General features: G+C 29.2%; 1 protein-coding gene across 1 annotated transcript in view; it reads left to right on the top strand.

Annotated features, from left to right (window-relative positions):
- The window catches only part of LOC142323489 (PHD finger protein 12), an 89,429-nt gene continuing 74,889 nt past the window's right edge, over positions 1–14,540 (top strand). Inside the window, exons 1-2 of the mRNA XM_075363211.1 lie at positions 1–391; positions 2,753–2,943. Coding sequence (XP_075219326.1) covers positions 344–391; positions 2,753–2,943 — 239 coding nt within the window. The 5' untranslated portion in view covers positions 1–343. The remainder of the gene's footprint in view (positions 392–2,752; positions 2,944–14,540) is intronic.

Here is a 14,540-nt window from a genome sequence, read left to right as displayed (position 1 = left end):
ATAAGGGTACTGTATTAAATTGTGTTTGTTAGTGGGTTTAGTGAACTTATTTTAATTCTTATATACATAATGTCTACTTAATTATACTTGGCTTTTATTCTAAAAATGAAAGTGCTAAAGCTTAGTGTGTACGTCAGCTGGGAGGTTTTGACATTAGTTATAAACATTTTGTGTACTGGATTTTTGTTTCTTTCATAGCCTGAAAATGAAGTTTACGTGTATGAACGAAGCGGTGTTCCTCTAAAAATGATTTAGAACTTTTTAGTGTTATAGTCGGTGATAATTGTAATTATTTATGTGATGATATTTTATAATATGATCTGATATTATCGTATCTTTCATCATGTCTAATGTCGAATACGATTTAGACACTACTAAAGGATTGATGCCCGTAAGTACCTATATTCTGAATATGCTGCTAATCTAGAAACTTCCTTTTTTCTCAGAATGGTGAACACTGCGCTCGGGCAGAAAGTTAACAAAAATAATGCCATAACCGAGCAGTCTTTTTGTACTTTTATAAATATGAGTGTTGTAAACATTGAATTACTTCAGCTTGTGTACATTTACCTACTTATTGTCGCCATTGTTAGTTAATTCTGAGAAAATTTATTTTTGGACGTTTTGCATTTCTGTCTTTCCCAATTATTATATATTATTTTAAACTACCGTGTTTTATATTTCATTTGTTCATTGCATTCCTTTTTAATATATGCTAATATTTACATTACATTTCTGTACATTACACATTATGATTCTCTGTTCCCTTTTATCATATTTTCTTTGTTTTGCACTCTCAGCAGTTGTATCCTAATCAGTTTTTCTGTGATTTTAATTTTCCATGAGGCTTTCCCCTGTCTGATCTTTGATTGCTTTGACATCCATTTTTATAATTTGAATAGACCTATATTATGTGTAATTTCCTTATTCTGATATTGTGATTTATTTTAATTTTGCTTAAACTCTTATTGTGAATCATTATCATACCAGTCAGTTGAAGATATATATTTTACTACTGTGGGCTTTATAGTTTCCCCTTTCTGTTGATTTTTCTACTGAAGTTCTCTGTGTTGATCTTTTCTCTGTTTTGTTGGTTTGTTGTGTGTTTTTTAATGTGTCTTCTATTGCATAGTTGTTTTGTTTTTATTGTTTTAAATAACTAATCTGTAATGTATGAACTAGTTAAAAAAAGAATCATGAAATATTAGTTTGAATTTTTAAAAACCTTTAGTTAATCTGTTTTTTTTTTTCACTTAAAAAGCTTTCATTTTATATTTTTCATATTTATTTTATCTTTAGGTTATTCAGGCATACATTTAGTACTTTTAAATATCTAACATAGTAAATAAGTTTAATTTGCAATAGACTGATTGTAGCACCGTAAATTAATGATTTTAACAATATGTTTTTAGTAGAGGATATTATGATAGAAAAATTTGGGACATATTTGTATATATATATATATATATACACACACACAAATATATATATATATATAATATTGTGTAAAGGAAGCTACTAATTTTCTTCTGTATAGACCTTGGTCCTTGCTGATTATGATTTGTAAATATTATTTCTGCAAGCAAATTATATTTCCTATTTCATTTGTTTGAAGTCTTTATCTGCACTAGTTAGGCCATAAAATATATCTAATAGTTATTGCATCTCAATGTTATTTTGGGATTTTCATAAATTTGTACAGGTTTTAAATTTATTAAAAACATTTTGATTATTTATTAAGTGCATTCTATTGATATTTCTCCGTATTTTTTTGTAGTAATTATAAACTTTAAGGTTAATTTATGACTGCAGTTGTGAAAAAATATTAAGTTAAAATAAGATGCTTTGACTGCTGTCTTCACCATTATTTTAGGTTTATTGTCAATATTTTCTAAAAATGTTGGACTATTTTGATTTGAAATTAACATAAATATATCATAAACCTATAGTTAATATAATATAAACCTACAGTTGGGATATTTGGAATGCACAAATTAGAATTAGTTTGTTTCTGGATGCAGATTTTGGAGACAAGCAGTGAGACTGAAAACACTGCTTTTTAGCGTTGAATCAATTCATTAATCGTATAAAAGTTATTTATTGATCTTAGGTACGGTTTTCCAAACTGGTAACCAAATGTGGGGAGATGGAACTGAAAATTAGAATTTTTTTAAGTAACAATGGCATTTTGAAGATAACAAAAGTAATTTTATCAAAGTTTTCTTTCTGTAATTTTTAGTATTATGGTGTTTTTCATTCTGCTGTCCTAGCAATTTCAGTTTAAAATTTTACTCGCACAATTCTCATACACAGACTTTCCATCATTACAGTGCACTAAATATGTAAAAATATATTCTAATATCTGTCCATTCATTTTCAAATACAGATGAAAGATCATTACTTGTTCCTAATTGATATGTATTTAACTACACTCTATTTCCTATTGAAACCTCTCCACTTTCTATTTGTTTGCTAGTATAAATTTTATTTTGAATAATTTAGTGATGAAAAATTTATTGAATTTAAAATCAAAAACATAAGAAATCAGCTGCTTTGAAAATACTGAAATGTTAAAATAGTGAGTTTTATGATCACTTGTAATCCTATCAGCATAAAGTTTAATTTTAATGCTATGTATACAAGTAAGTGTTTCTTTTTTTCAGAAATGTAATGAATTACTGTCACCTTGCTCATAGTAAATTTCTTTATTAAATTGTTTTGTGCAGCACTCATTCGCTTATGATTTTTACAGCAAGTGCAAGCACTGATCGCACCTCCAGTGAGTGATGATGCAAAAACCAAAAAGAAAGAAGGACTGGATTTGCATCCATATTACAAAAGGCCTGGCAAAGGACATAACCGTGATACATGTGATGCTTGTCAAGAAGGTGGAAACCTTCTGTGTTGTGATAGATGTCCTGCTTCTTTTCATTTTATTTGTGTGTGAGTGAAAGTATACTTTTTGTTTTGTCAAATTTAACTATTTTAAGTTTGCTTGTAAAGTTAGTTCTTTGAGTCTTATTTGAGAATAATTAACTTGATGAAATCGTACATATATCATTTTATTTTATTTTTCAATACTTACGTGGAAAATTAAATATTTATTTTCACCAAACACAGCTCAGATTAAAAATAATTTGTAAATGTATAGAATAACTTAAAGTAACTTTTGTAAAGAATGCAGTGTCTTATTTAATTCAAAATTTTGAATAGTTTAAAGGTTCACCTTTACAATTTTTTTTACCTGGAGAAAATTATCATAATTATAAAATTTCTGTATGTTTGTTTATTATACTATAACAACCTCATTGTAATGAACCTTCATATTTGAAAAGATTTATCATCAAAAGCAGTAAAGTGATTTAAAAACATGCCTGGGGTGGTATCTAAAACATTTTTTTGGTTTCTGTCAAAACTTTATAGGGACAACAATTAAGCAGGTTTGAAGATCACTGTAAGTAGTACCTATTTTACGATAAGTAAGTGGCTTGTAAATATTTCTTAATAAAACAATTTATTCTACTTCTGTTGGAGGAAAAATAAATATTCATGTAAAATAGTAAATAGTCTAGCAAATTGCATTCCAACAGCAGAATATAATTATTTATAAAAAATTTTCCATTTACCGCTTTATTTTTCTTCTACGTTTAGAACCTGTGCAAAAATCTTGGGTACTTATGTATTAACGCCACCGCAGCTACAGCTTTATTTAAAAACAAAGTAGTCAATCGGATTTCGGTGGAAAATGGGCCGATATAGAGTTTAACATAGATTTAAAACAGTTTATTAATTTTAATAAATGGTTATTTATATTTATTTATTTTATAAATATAATTTAACCAAACTTAACCTACGCTCGCTTCGCTCGCTAACCTTGACTAATTAACAGGAATGTTTTGATTATTTAAATAATAAATAATTGCAATAATTACTGAATTTATTAAATAAATACTCAAAAAATTACAGTGTTAATTAGTCAAGGTTAGTGAGCGAAGCGAGCATAGGTTAAATTTGGTTAAATTATACTTATAAAATAAATAAATATAAATAACCATTTATTAAAATTAATAAAGAGACTGTTCATTTTCCACCGAAATCCGATTGACTACTTTGTTTTTAAATAAAGCTGTAGCTCCGGTGGTGTTAATATGTAAGTACCAAATCTTGTTTCATCAGAACAGTATTTCAGATATGTTAAAAATATGATTAAAATATAAGTGCTATGTTTATCATCTTAGTCTCTTGATGTAAAAATGAACTATTCTACAGCTATTATAACTTGTAGCATAAGTAATTATTTACAATTAGGGACTCACCTCCAATTTTCTTAAGAATGTGGAATATACCTTATCTAGGACTTAAGTTATGTGTTACAATTGAAATTTTTCATCAGAAACACCTTTCACCTGAGTTACATTCCTCGTAAATTACACATTACCCTCACAAAAAATTTCATAATTCAACAATGCGCAATTGTAAAATACATTATTTACAGATTAAATAACTTGGTTTAAGTGAAAATTTAGTTAGGTTTACTCTAAGGTTAGGTTAGGTAACTGAAGATTCTGTGTACCAATTTTCATACGATGTAACATAACCTAATATTTGCTTCACTCACTAACCTCATCTAATTAACCTTTAATATTAAATTGACCTATTTTTAGGCTGAGTCCATAATTATATACTATAACCAATTGTTTAGTTAAAAAATGATGTATTTTAACTAACGTAACCTAAACCTAACTAAACTCAACTGAATTTCACTTAAACCAAGCTATTTACTCTGTAAGTAATGTATATTGTACTTAACCTAATTTGGACAATTAACCTAATTTGTACTTTAACCTGACTTAATTTAGTCTTAAGTGAATCTAATGTCATTCTTAACTTAATTAACAAACTTAATGAAATTATTTAGTCTGAAAATAAGGTATTTACAAATATGCAGTGTTGAATTTCAAGATTGTTGGTGAGGGTACTGTGTAACTTACGAGGGATGTAACTTGGGTAAAAGTTATTTCCAGCAAAAAATTTCAATTGTAAAGAATAATTTGGGTCCTAAATAAGGTATTTTCCAAATTTCATCAAAATCATAGATGAGTCACTAATTGTTAACAATTACTGTAGTATACAATGGAACTACTACTGTTCTTAGCCCCATGATTTGAATATATATTTTTAAATATAAATTTGAGTAATTTAAATTAAATTAATTGTTTCCCTAATCCAATCACACATTCAAATTTTAATTCTTTATTAATTGTATATTCTTAGCTGTTTTTTATGCAAATTTTTTGAAAAGTAAGGTATTTAAAATTGCTGTTTAGTTTTAATATTTGCATGATTTTTACACTTGAAAATGTACTTTTATTGTCCTAAAGAGGTCAATATAATTACAATGTAATTAAATTTCTGTTTATGTTCATGTGCATTTAAATGTTCCTAAAACTATTTCATTTTTTTTTTTAATTAAATAGAATTTCAACTGTGTTTTAATCTAATTTTCATAAAAATGTTTTGATGAAGCAAAATGTCTGCAAAAGTTCTAAATGTAGATAAGGCATTAAGTAAAAAATTATTTCATAAATAAATTAATTTGTTTTTAATTTGCACAGATGCACGCGCGCGCACACACACACACACACACACACACACACACACAATGAACATGAAGACAGTCCTTTGTAGTTAACAGCCTTCATTTGAAAAAAATATATTAAATAATTTCTAAATATCAAATAATGACTTTACCTGTAGCACAACAGAAGTCTTCTTGTTTTATGTAATGTGCACTTACTTAACGCATTTAACCCAAATGAATATACGTAACCTAAATTTATATATATATATAAAATGTAGTCTATATCTAATGTAAGCTACTTTTACTTTTTTTACGCTTTGCAAGTTGTGAATTTGTGCCGATAACCCAAATCTAATATAAAAAAAGAAGTTATTGTTATTTCTGCCTCTACAAAACGTTTCAGAGGTAGGAATGTAGTTCGCTTGGTACACATTCTCTTCTGTTGTAATGTTTGACAGTCATGCACAATAAATCAATTCACTGACTGGGTATGTGTATTAGTAATCACATTTATAAAAGTTTTACCCTAATTAACTGTCAAATGCCTGAAGTCCACACCTTGTATATTTGCCAATCCATTAATTGTGGACCATGTATTTGACAAAATATTTTTTGTCTATGTTGGTAAATTCTAACTCCTGCTCTTCTGAGGTGTATATGAGTGATTTGGTATTTCTACCAAGATGAAGTAGACAAATTGTTTACTTCATTTTTTTTTGCCTATTTCATCTACAGAATGGTGCACAATAAGTTGACACATTTAAATTTTTGATTACATATTTATATAAAAATTTAATTTGATTACAACTCTACATACCAAATACAGTGTTTGTAGAAAGTTCTTTTACTGCATGAAATGTTCAGTATGACCACTATTTTGCCTAACAACCTCTGCATGGCACGTGTGTACGTTTCTGATGACTCTGTGACACAAATTCTCTTGAATCTCTTCTTCACACAACTGAACTATCTATGCACACATTTCCATAAGATTTGCAGATCTTAACAAGAAACGTTTCTCTTTTAAATATCCCCATAAAAAAGTCATAAAGATTTAAATCCAAGTTCAAAGGTTGTTAAAAGAAACCTCCATTGTGATGGCCTGGATAGCGATTTGAGATTATGCAATTACCAAAAACTGAATTTAAAAACTCCCAACACAACATTAGCAGTGTGAGGGGTTGCACCATCTTGAATAAACCATTGAGTATTTATAGGCTACTCAGTCACAAGAAGTTTGGGTAGAAAATCATTCATTAACACATCTATAAAGTTTTAAGAAATAACTGTATCGTAGAAAAACACTGGCCCTATCAATCTGACTGGATAAATCTGCCCTAATGGTTACTTTAGGGCATTTTTTATTCATTTATGCTATTTTGTTATTTTTCATGCACAATTTGTGTTGCTGTCACCCAAAAGCAGACATTTTGTTTTGTTAATATGAAAATAGGCCTCATCTGAAAACCAAGTTTTGAACAGAAAATCATCTTTCCCTTCTGACCACTGTGCAAACTCCAATCTTGTTTGTTTGTTAAGTTGTGTTTACTTATGAATGACAGTTAATTTGTATGAACAGCCTGAGATCACTGTGTAACATTCTTTGTACTGTACCACGAGATATTCCCAGTTCTTTTTTTTGCTTGCCATGTAAACTTTCCCAGACTAAGTTGCATGGCAACTCAAAAGTACTTCAGTATTTTTCGGACAACAAACAGGCGTTTCTTTTATTTTATACTGTCTTCTTCCTCAAATTTACAATCTTGCTGGAGTCCATCAAGTGTTAAAATGAGCTCAAAATTGTCACCGAGTCACGGTAACATGTTTTGATTCAGCATAAAGAAGCACAACTTTAGCATGCTGTGAATTAGATGAGCATCCATGATCAGCCATAGCTCAAGAATAACTGATGTATTGCAGATTTAGAAGTGAATGCAAAGACTAGGCGGCATCTACCAGTATTTACAAGAAATAGGGATTACGCATGCACAATATGAAATACCAGATAAAAAAACTTTATTTATAATTGACTATAAATGTGTCGACTCATCGTGCATCGCTCTGTATGATGATGGAAATTTTCAGGACAGTGAACTAGCACAATCCTCTTGCACTTACACCACTAGTCCGTGATTGTATGTGGAGACACATGGCCGCCACTATACTGATTTTTGTCATCACATACTCCTGCACCATTTGTACATAAAAATTACTACACTGAATGCACAATGGCACCTGTGATTGCTGTAACGGGATACCCTTACATAAAGTAATTTTGGACCAACATTCGCTGGACTGCCATCTGACCTCTTCAACAGTTAAAGAAAGGGTCATTAAATGTCCCTGTTTGCATTGTTTTCTTTTTAAATACTGAATGCCTTTATTCTGCAAAAAAATCTATAGTAGAATCTTTGTCAATTACCTCATAAAATAGATATTAAGATATCTTATTTCTTTATCAAGATTTCTGATATTAATAATTAAATTTCTGCTCAATCACCTTCTGTTATCATTAAGAATGAATTATAGATTTTTAATAAAATTGTCACATTCTTTGGATAAAATAACAAAAATAAAGTGTCTGTTGAGATTGCTTGAAAATTACAATAATGAAATAATTACATTGATAATCTATTATTACCCTAAATATTAAAAATTTATAAAATGAAACCTAGGAAATTAAAGAATGGGAGTATTAACTGTAAAATACTTAGCACTTATAATGTGTAACTAGTTTTCATATACTCTTGTTTTACTTATCTGTCGCCAGTCGATTCATCCACATACTTTGCTTTGTGTTATTGGTGAGCATACATTTTACTCATTTGTATATATCCCAAGATGAACAGTGAATTTTATTGATATGTTGCAAGAGATATTTAGAAATTTGCTATTAAGCTGATTGAAAGTTATTGGTATTTTAAGGTTATATATTTGCTTATTTATATATATATATTTTTTGTATGTCAGTTCACTCATCATCATAGATATTTTTCTTCCTACATTATTTTGCTATGCAATTCTCACACTGTTGATTCATCTATAACATAATCAAAAACTCTCTTATTCTATTGATTGATTATATATATATATAATTTTTTTTTTAATAATTATTAATTACTAAATTATGTAAATTTTTATCTTTATTTGTATGTATATTCCTTCCTTTCAGTATTAACAGCCAATACTGAGGCTATATGTCACAATCGTTCTTAAAAAAGGTGTGGTTTGGATTTGGTTATTTGCCACAGAAAAATGCATAATATATTTCACAAAGAGGTTTCCAACCAAATTTAACACTTTGAATATTCATTGCAATCATGGGTAACATCTGCCTCTAACACTGTTTTCATTTCCATATTTTTTTAATATTGGTATTGTATTAAACTAGAACGTATTTCTTTGAGTAAAAAATTTTCTTTTCCGCTGTATTTAAAAAAGACTCCTCTAGAAATGAAAGAATGAAAAATAAACATACAAAGTCACAGATATGGATATATATTAAAAACTATTGGCTTTTTTTCATATAAAAATTTGTTCTATAATATTGTTTTGGATTTAGAGTATTGTTATTTATAAACTAACTTGGGTTTCGTTATATTATTTGGTAAGATTTTTAACTTCACTTAAAAGTTTGATTACACTACTGTATTCAGTGCCCAATTGTATTATACCAAATTGCTGTGAAATGGTCTTCATGTGTATGTGTGTCTTTGCTTTTCTGCTATTAATTTGGTCTAATTAAACTTTTACAATTATCTTTCTCTTTTTCACTGGTTGCATTTTTAGCATTGTCAGTAAAGTAAATATTAGGTCATTTTTTTATAAGCTAGAGCTGAATTATTAATCCTTTACTCTCCAATTATAAAATCAAGTAGTGCCTTTGGGTCTCCAGTTTTTTTATCACTTAGTTCCCTGTCAGCTATTAAGTAAATTTATGATTGATTATCTTATGTTTGTGATAAAATTGCTTATAAAAAAGAATTAAAATTTTTTTTTACAAAAACCTTCATTTAATCAAAAAAATAAGACTTGCATGCATATCAACTACAATAATTTTTTTCAGTGTAATATTTTTGAAACAATTTTGTTTGCATAAACCAAGCCCGTGTTTCTAGAATGATAGGAGTAGGCCTAAACCTTGGGGTTCAGCTATTTCATCATCACCTTCAGTTTTACTATAGTTGTCCAAAATAACATCTTGATCACTTTCTTCAAAATTATGATCGGATCTTCATCACTATTATCATTAAGCTTATTTTCAATATCAGAATCAGTTAAAAAACTACTAGAACGACTCACAGAATACATAACCTCACATTGAGAACATAATTAAGTGTAATTATAATATATTTTTGATTCTGTCAATATTCAATATCGATATTATGTGGGTTTATGATCTTACAAAGAGAGTCAGTTCGCTTTTGAATTTCTGTGCATTGCTGCAGATAGTTTAAAAATGTTAAGCCCATATCTGACAAAGGAGTGCTATGTGTAAATTTCATTTTCAAGTTATACTCGACGGAGGAGTGCTGCTGATAAATTATGATGTCGAACTGTATTTGACTAAAGTGTTCAAAGGGTTAAGAATTTGAATTCTTATGATATCTACATGTTCATTTTAAAGAAATCCTGCCAGTTCTATGATTAATTCAATGTATCGTAAATCCTTGTTTTGCACTTAAAGCATTATATATATTTTGTTATTAATTATATATATAGCATTATATATTTTTGTTATTTAAGCATTAATCTTATATAATGACTTTTCCGTACAACAGACAAAAATAAAAACAAACTCTATATCCATTGATTTTCTGTATTTTTAATTACAGTTTACTTCAGTGTGAAAATATTTAAAAAGATAAAAGAATTTAATATTTCAGTTTAAATAGTGTTCTTAATAATCCATGAGCAATTGGTTTTATGATGTTGAAAGGAACTTTGTTATGTTTTTGTCCATAATGATTGGTAATAAAAAATAATTTAGAACTTAAACCTTTGAATCTAAAATCTGAAATTTAAAATGCATCTGAATTTAAAAATATGAACTTTACTAATGACAAACCAAACCAAATTTTGTAAATGCATCTTTAATAACTTCAAAATGTTTTCATCTATGGCTTCAGTGTAGTTTTAAATCAGGAAAGTTGACAGTTTTTTATATACTCTAACTTCTTTTTATAATGTTGTTTAAACATGGTTAGTGGTGAAGATTATATTAAATGAATTTTTAATAACAAACCAAATAAAATTTGCATCATAGCATCTCAGTTGCACTTGGAGTTTTCTTTAGGGAACTGGAAAAGATCATTTGAGGTTAAGTTGAGTTTTAATTATCATTCAGAATTAATTGTTTATATATAAGAAAATTGTTAAGCTATTTTATTTACCTTTAATCAGTTCTTTAAAAAGCACTTAGAGCAGCCTTTTTCATAGTAATTGTAAATACAAATTATTTTTTGCACTTATTGTATCTGCAGTTAGTTTTATTTAGTTTATGAGAAAAGAAGTGTATCTAAAAAACAATCCAGTAAAGTCATTTTAACGACTATTGTTAGTAATTTGTGAATTTCAGTATTTTACTGAAGTTCTGAATAATTATAGGTTATCCAGCATCAATTGAAGCTGGAATTGACGCTGGATGAAATATCCCAGGGCAGATGTCCAGGATGTCTGGTTACTTTCCAAAATGAGGTAGTTCTATGTCATTGTTTATATCTTGAAAATTATATATGTCTGATAATGAATATAAAAATTATGAGTGTGGTATTTCATCGTATTAGTACTGACACTTGTTAACATTACAAATATTTTTAACTGTAAATATCTGTCAGAATTGGTTGTAATTAAAATCATGATCAGTGTTATTCATTGTTATTTTAAATAAAAAAAATAAAAAATTGTTAAGTATCAGTTAATTAATAATTTTGTGGTTTAGTTACATGTTTAATTATTCTAAGAAAGCAATTAATCTATAAAAATAATTAATGGAATGGTATATCTGACAAAAATTTACCAATAAATTTTAATTGTGTGTATAAAAAAAAAAATCTATTAATGCTTTATTTATTATTCTGGATTGTTAGTATTATTAGTGTTATAATTAATACTAATCATGATTCATAGGCGCGCTGCTAAAAAGGTTGTGGTTATGCATTTCTTCTATTATTGTGTTATATTTTTACCACTCTTATATTAACTCGCTCTTGGACTATGTATGTGAGATTCATGGTACAGAACCTTTCAGTTGAATTTTGAAGCACTTCTGCTTATCCATTCACTCTGAAATTTTGCATACAGCTTTGCTCCTGAAGACAACACGTTTTAGCAACATTTTCAAGTCGTTAAGATGCGTTAATTGGTGAAAAAAAGTCCTTTGAACTTATGCAATCTCTTTAAAATATATATTTTCTGAGTGAAAGAATTATCCATATTTGTGATATTGTTGTTTCAGTTGATTAAACTGAATGAAAGTACTTTTTCTATGGCTGAGGCAAAAATTCAAATTTTATAGAACCATTACATTCAATATATATGTCTGATGATTCATGATACTTATGAGCTAGTAAATAAAAAGTCATTACTCCTCTTCGATCATAAGTGAGAAGTGCGCATTTTCCCTACATAGATTACAAACTAAGATCAAGATCACCTTAAAATTAAAAAAAAGGTTCAAAAAAGTACAAAAAAAGAATCAAAAATTAATTGCTCGCAATGTTTGTTAAATTATGGTTGGAGTTTGGAAATCTGGAATCTCTTTTAGTGTATTGAATGACATTATTGACTGGTTCAGTGTATGAATGCATTAGAGATTTTAATATATGAGACTAGGGACCTAAGATTTGTGATGTTTGAAGTATGAGTATATGCAGTAGTATTTTAAGATGTATGAACTTTTAAAGCTGCCTATACTCTTTTGTCTGTGGTACTGGAAATTGGAGGCATTAAAACTTTGAAAGATTCCTTAACCTGTGTTCTAGCGCAGCTGTAAAGTATAAATTCATAAAGACTAAAAAGTAGAAAATAAAAAAACATAAAAAGAATTTTTAAAAACCACTTATCTTAAATGCACTAAAAAGTAAAGAATAAAAAATAAGTAAAAATGATTTTAAAAAAACACCACTCCCTAAATTAAACACACTAAAAGGTAAAAATATTTTAGGACGTTATCTCAGAACGGATTTGATGGTGATATATAAGATTATGTGAAAGTCATAGCTTCAAATTAAAAATTTGATGTTTTTGCCAATTTGGCCTAAAGAGTGGGGAGCAAAGATTTGTACTTTGACATGAGCTCCCAGTGACATATAAGTCACATATAAGCTGTAATTTGTTTACATAGCTTTATTAATATTAGATAAAGTTACAAATAAATTACACTATTTTGCTTCATACATAGTTTACATCAACAGAAATACATTTTTTCATTTAGATAAGTAACTTCCTGATCCCTTCATAAAAAAAAACAAGATGGCTGCCCCAACAACCAGTTTTGCACTTAATGCTTGACCTTGAATTATCAACAGTCTTCGAATATCTCCTCTCCTAAAGCTATTTTCAGCAAACCAAACATATGGAAATCACACAGTGACAAGTCCAGACTGTACAGTGGGTGTTCAAGATGTGTCCATTGAATTTTAGCGAGTTTATCATGAATCTGCTGCTGTATTGTGAACAGTTGCGAGCATCATTTATTACTATAAGTAGCCCTGGCGTTACCCAACAACTTGCAGTAGTATTCTGCATTTACATTCATTTTCCTTCAATTGTGCAGGAAATCAGTCAGCAGCACACCTTTTGAGTCCCAGAGTTGCCAGAACATTTCTAGCTAATAAGCATTTCTTGGCCTTGATCAATGCCTCCTCACCATACTTGTTCTCTACTTTCTGGGGTATAGTGGTGGATCAATGTTTCATTGCAGGTCACAATATAGTCAAAAAATGTTTCTTCTTCAAAGCAATTCAGAAGCTGTTGATAGATATCTTTCTGAACATTTCTCTGTGCCTCAGTGAAAAGACATGGAACCCAACTCCCTGATACTTTGTTATCCAAGAATGTCTGACAGCGTTATATGCACACTCCCAACACTTATGCCTGCCTGTGATGCAGTTTCAGCGATAGGTATGTGGCAATCGTCTTCCATAAGGTCCTGACATTGTTGACGCTGGTCCGTGGGCAACATTTGTGACTTTCTTTCTCCACAGCATTATTGCCACATCAACATTTTTTGGCCCAATCACACACTTGAGTTTTTGACAGGGTAGCATCTCCGAACTTTGCTTGCAGTTGAGACTAAATTTCAGAGGATTTGACCCCTTCGTTTGCGAGAAGTCAGATTATAATTTGTTACGCAATGGGTGATGGTACTTCCTTCACAGACATTCTGCTATTGACAGAGGAACGTGACTTTCAAATGTAACTGGCTGGTTGCTCCCCTCCACACATATCCATCTAACTACCAGCAGTGCCCCACCACATTCACTGCTCTTCCTCAGTCCATGTAGCAAGATTCCAGTCTATTTTTGAATGACCTTAACTCTTAACACATTATGGGGCCTCAAACCAAGAAATGATCAAGACTGCATGTTACTTTTACATGACCAAGAATGCCATTTGTGGAACTTTTTGAAAACTACTAAATAATACCCACCTTTAACATCTGCGATATATTTTTAAATTGCTGTTTATATTGAAAATTGTAAAGTTGTTTATGGACACCCAGAATTTGTAAAAACATCTGTGTAATATGCATCTGTGGATGCTCTGAATTGTTGGCAGAAGGTAATTACTATTTTTTTAAAAAGTATTTTAGTCATGACTAAAAAAAGGTATGACTTTTAATATAAACGTCAACCCTAGAAGTGTTAATTACCAGAATTCTATTCAGATTCCAGAATATTTGTGGTGTGCTGTAGCAATACCTGTAAAATTCACATGATGTTAGCTAGATCAGGAA

This window comes from Lycorma delicatula, chromosome 4, assembly GCF_047948215.1.
Source record: "Lycorma delicatula isolate Av1 chromosome 4, ASM4794821v1, whole genome shotgun sequence".
Classification (NCBI taxonomy): Eukaryota; Metazoa; Arthropoda; class Insecta; order Hemiptera; family Fulgoridae; genus Lycorma; species Lycorma delicatula.
Note: the sequence above shows the minus strand (reverse complement) of the source record. Positions and strands in the feature narration are given on the sequence as shown.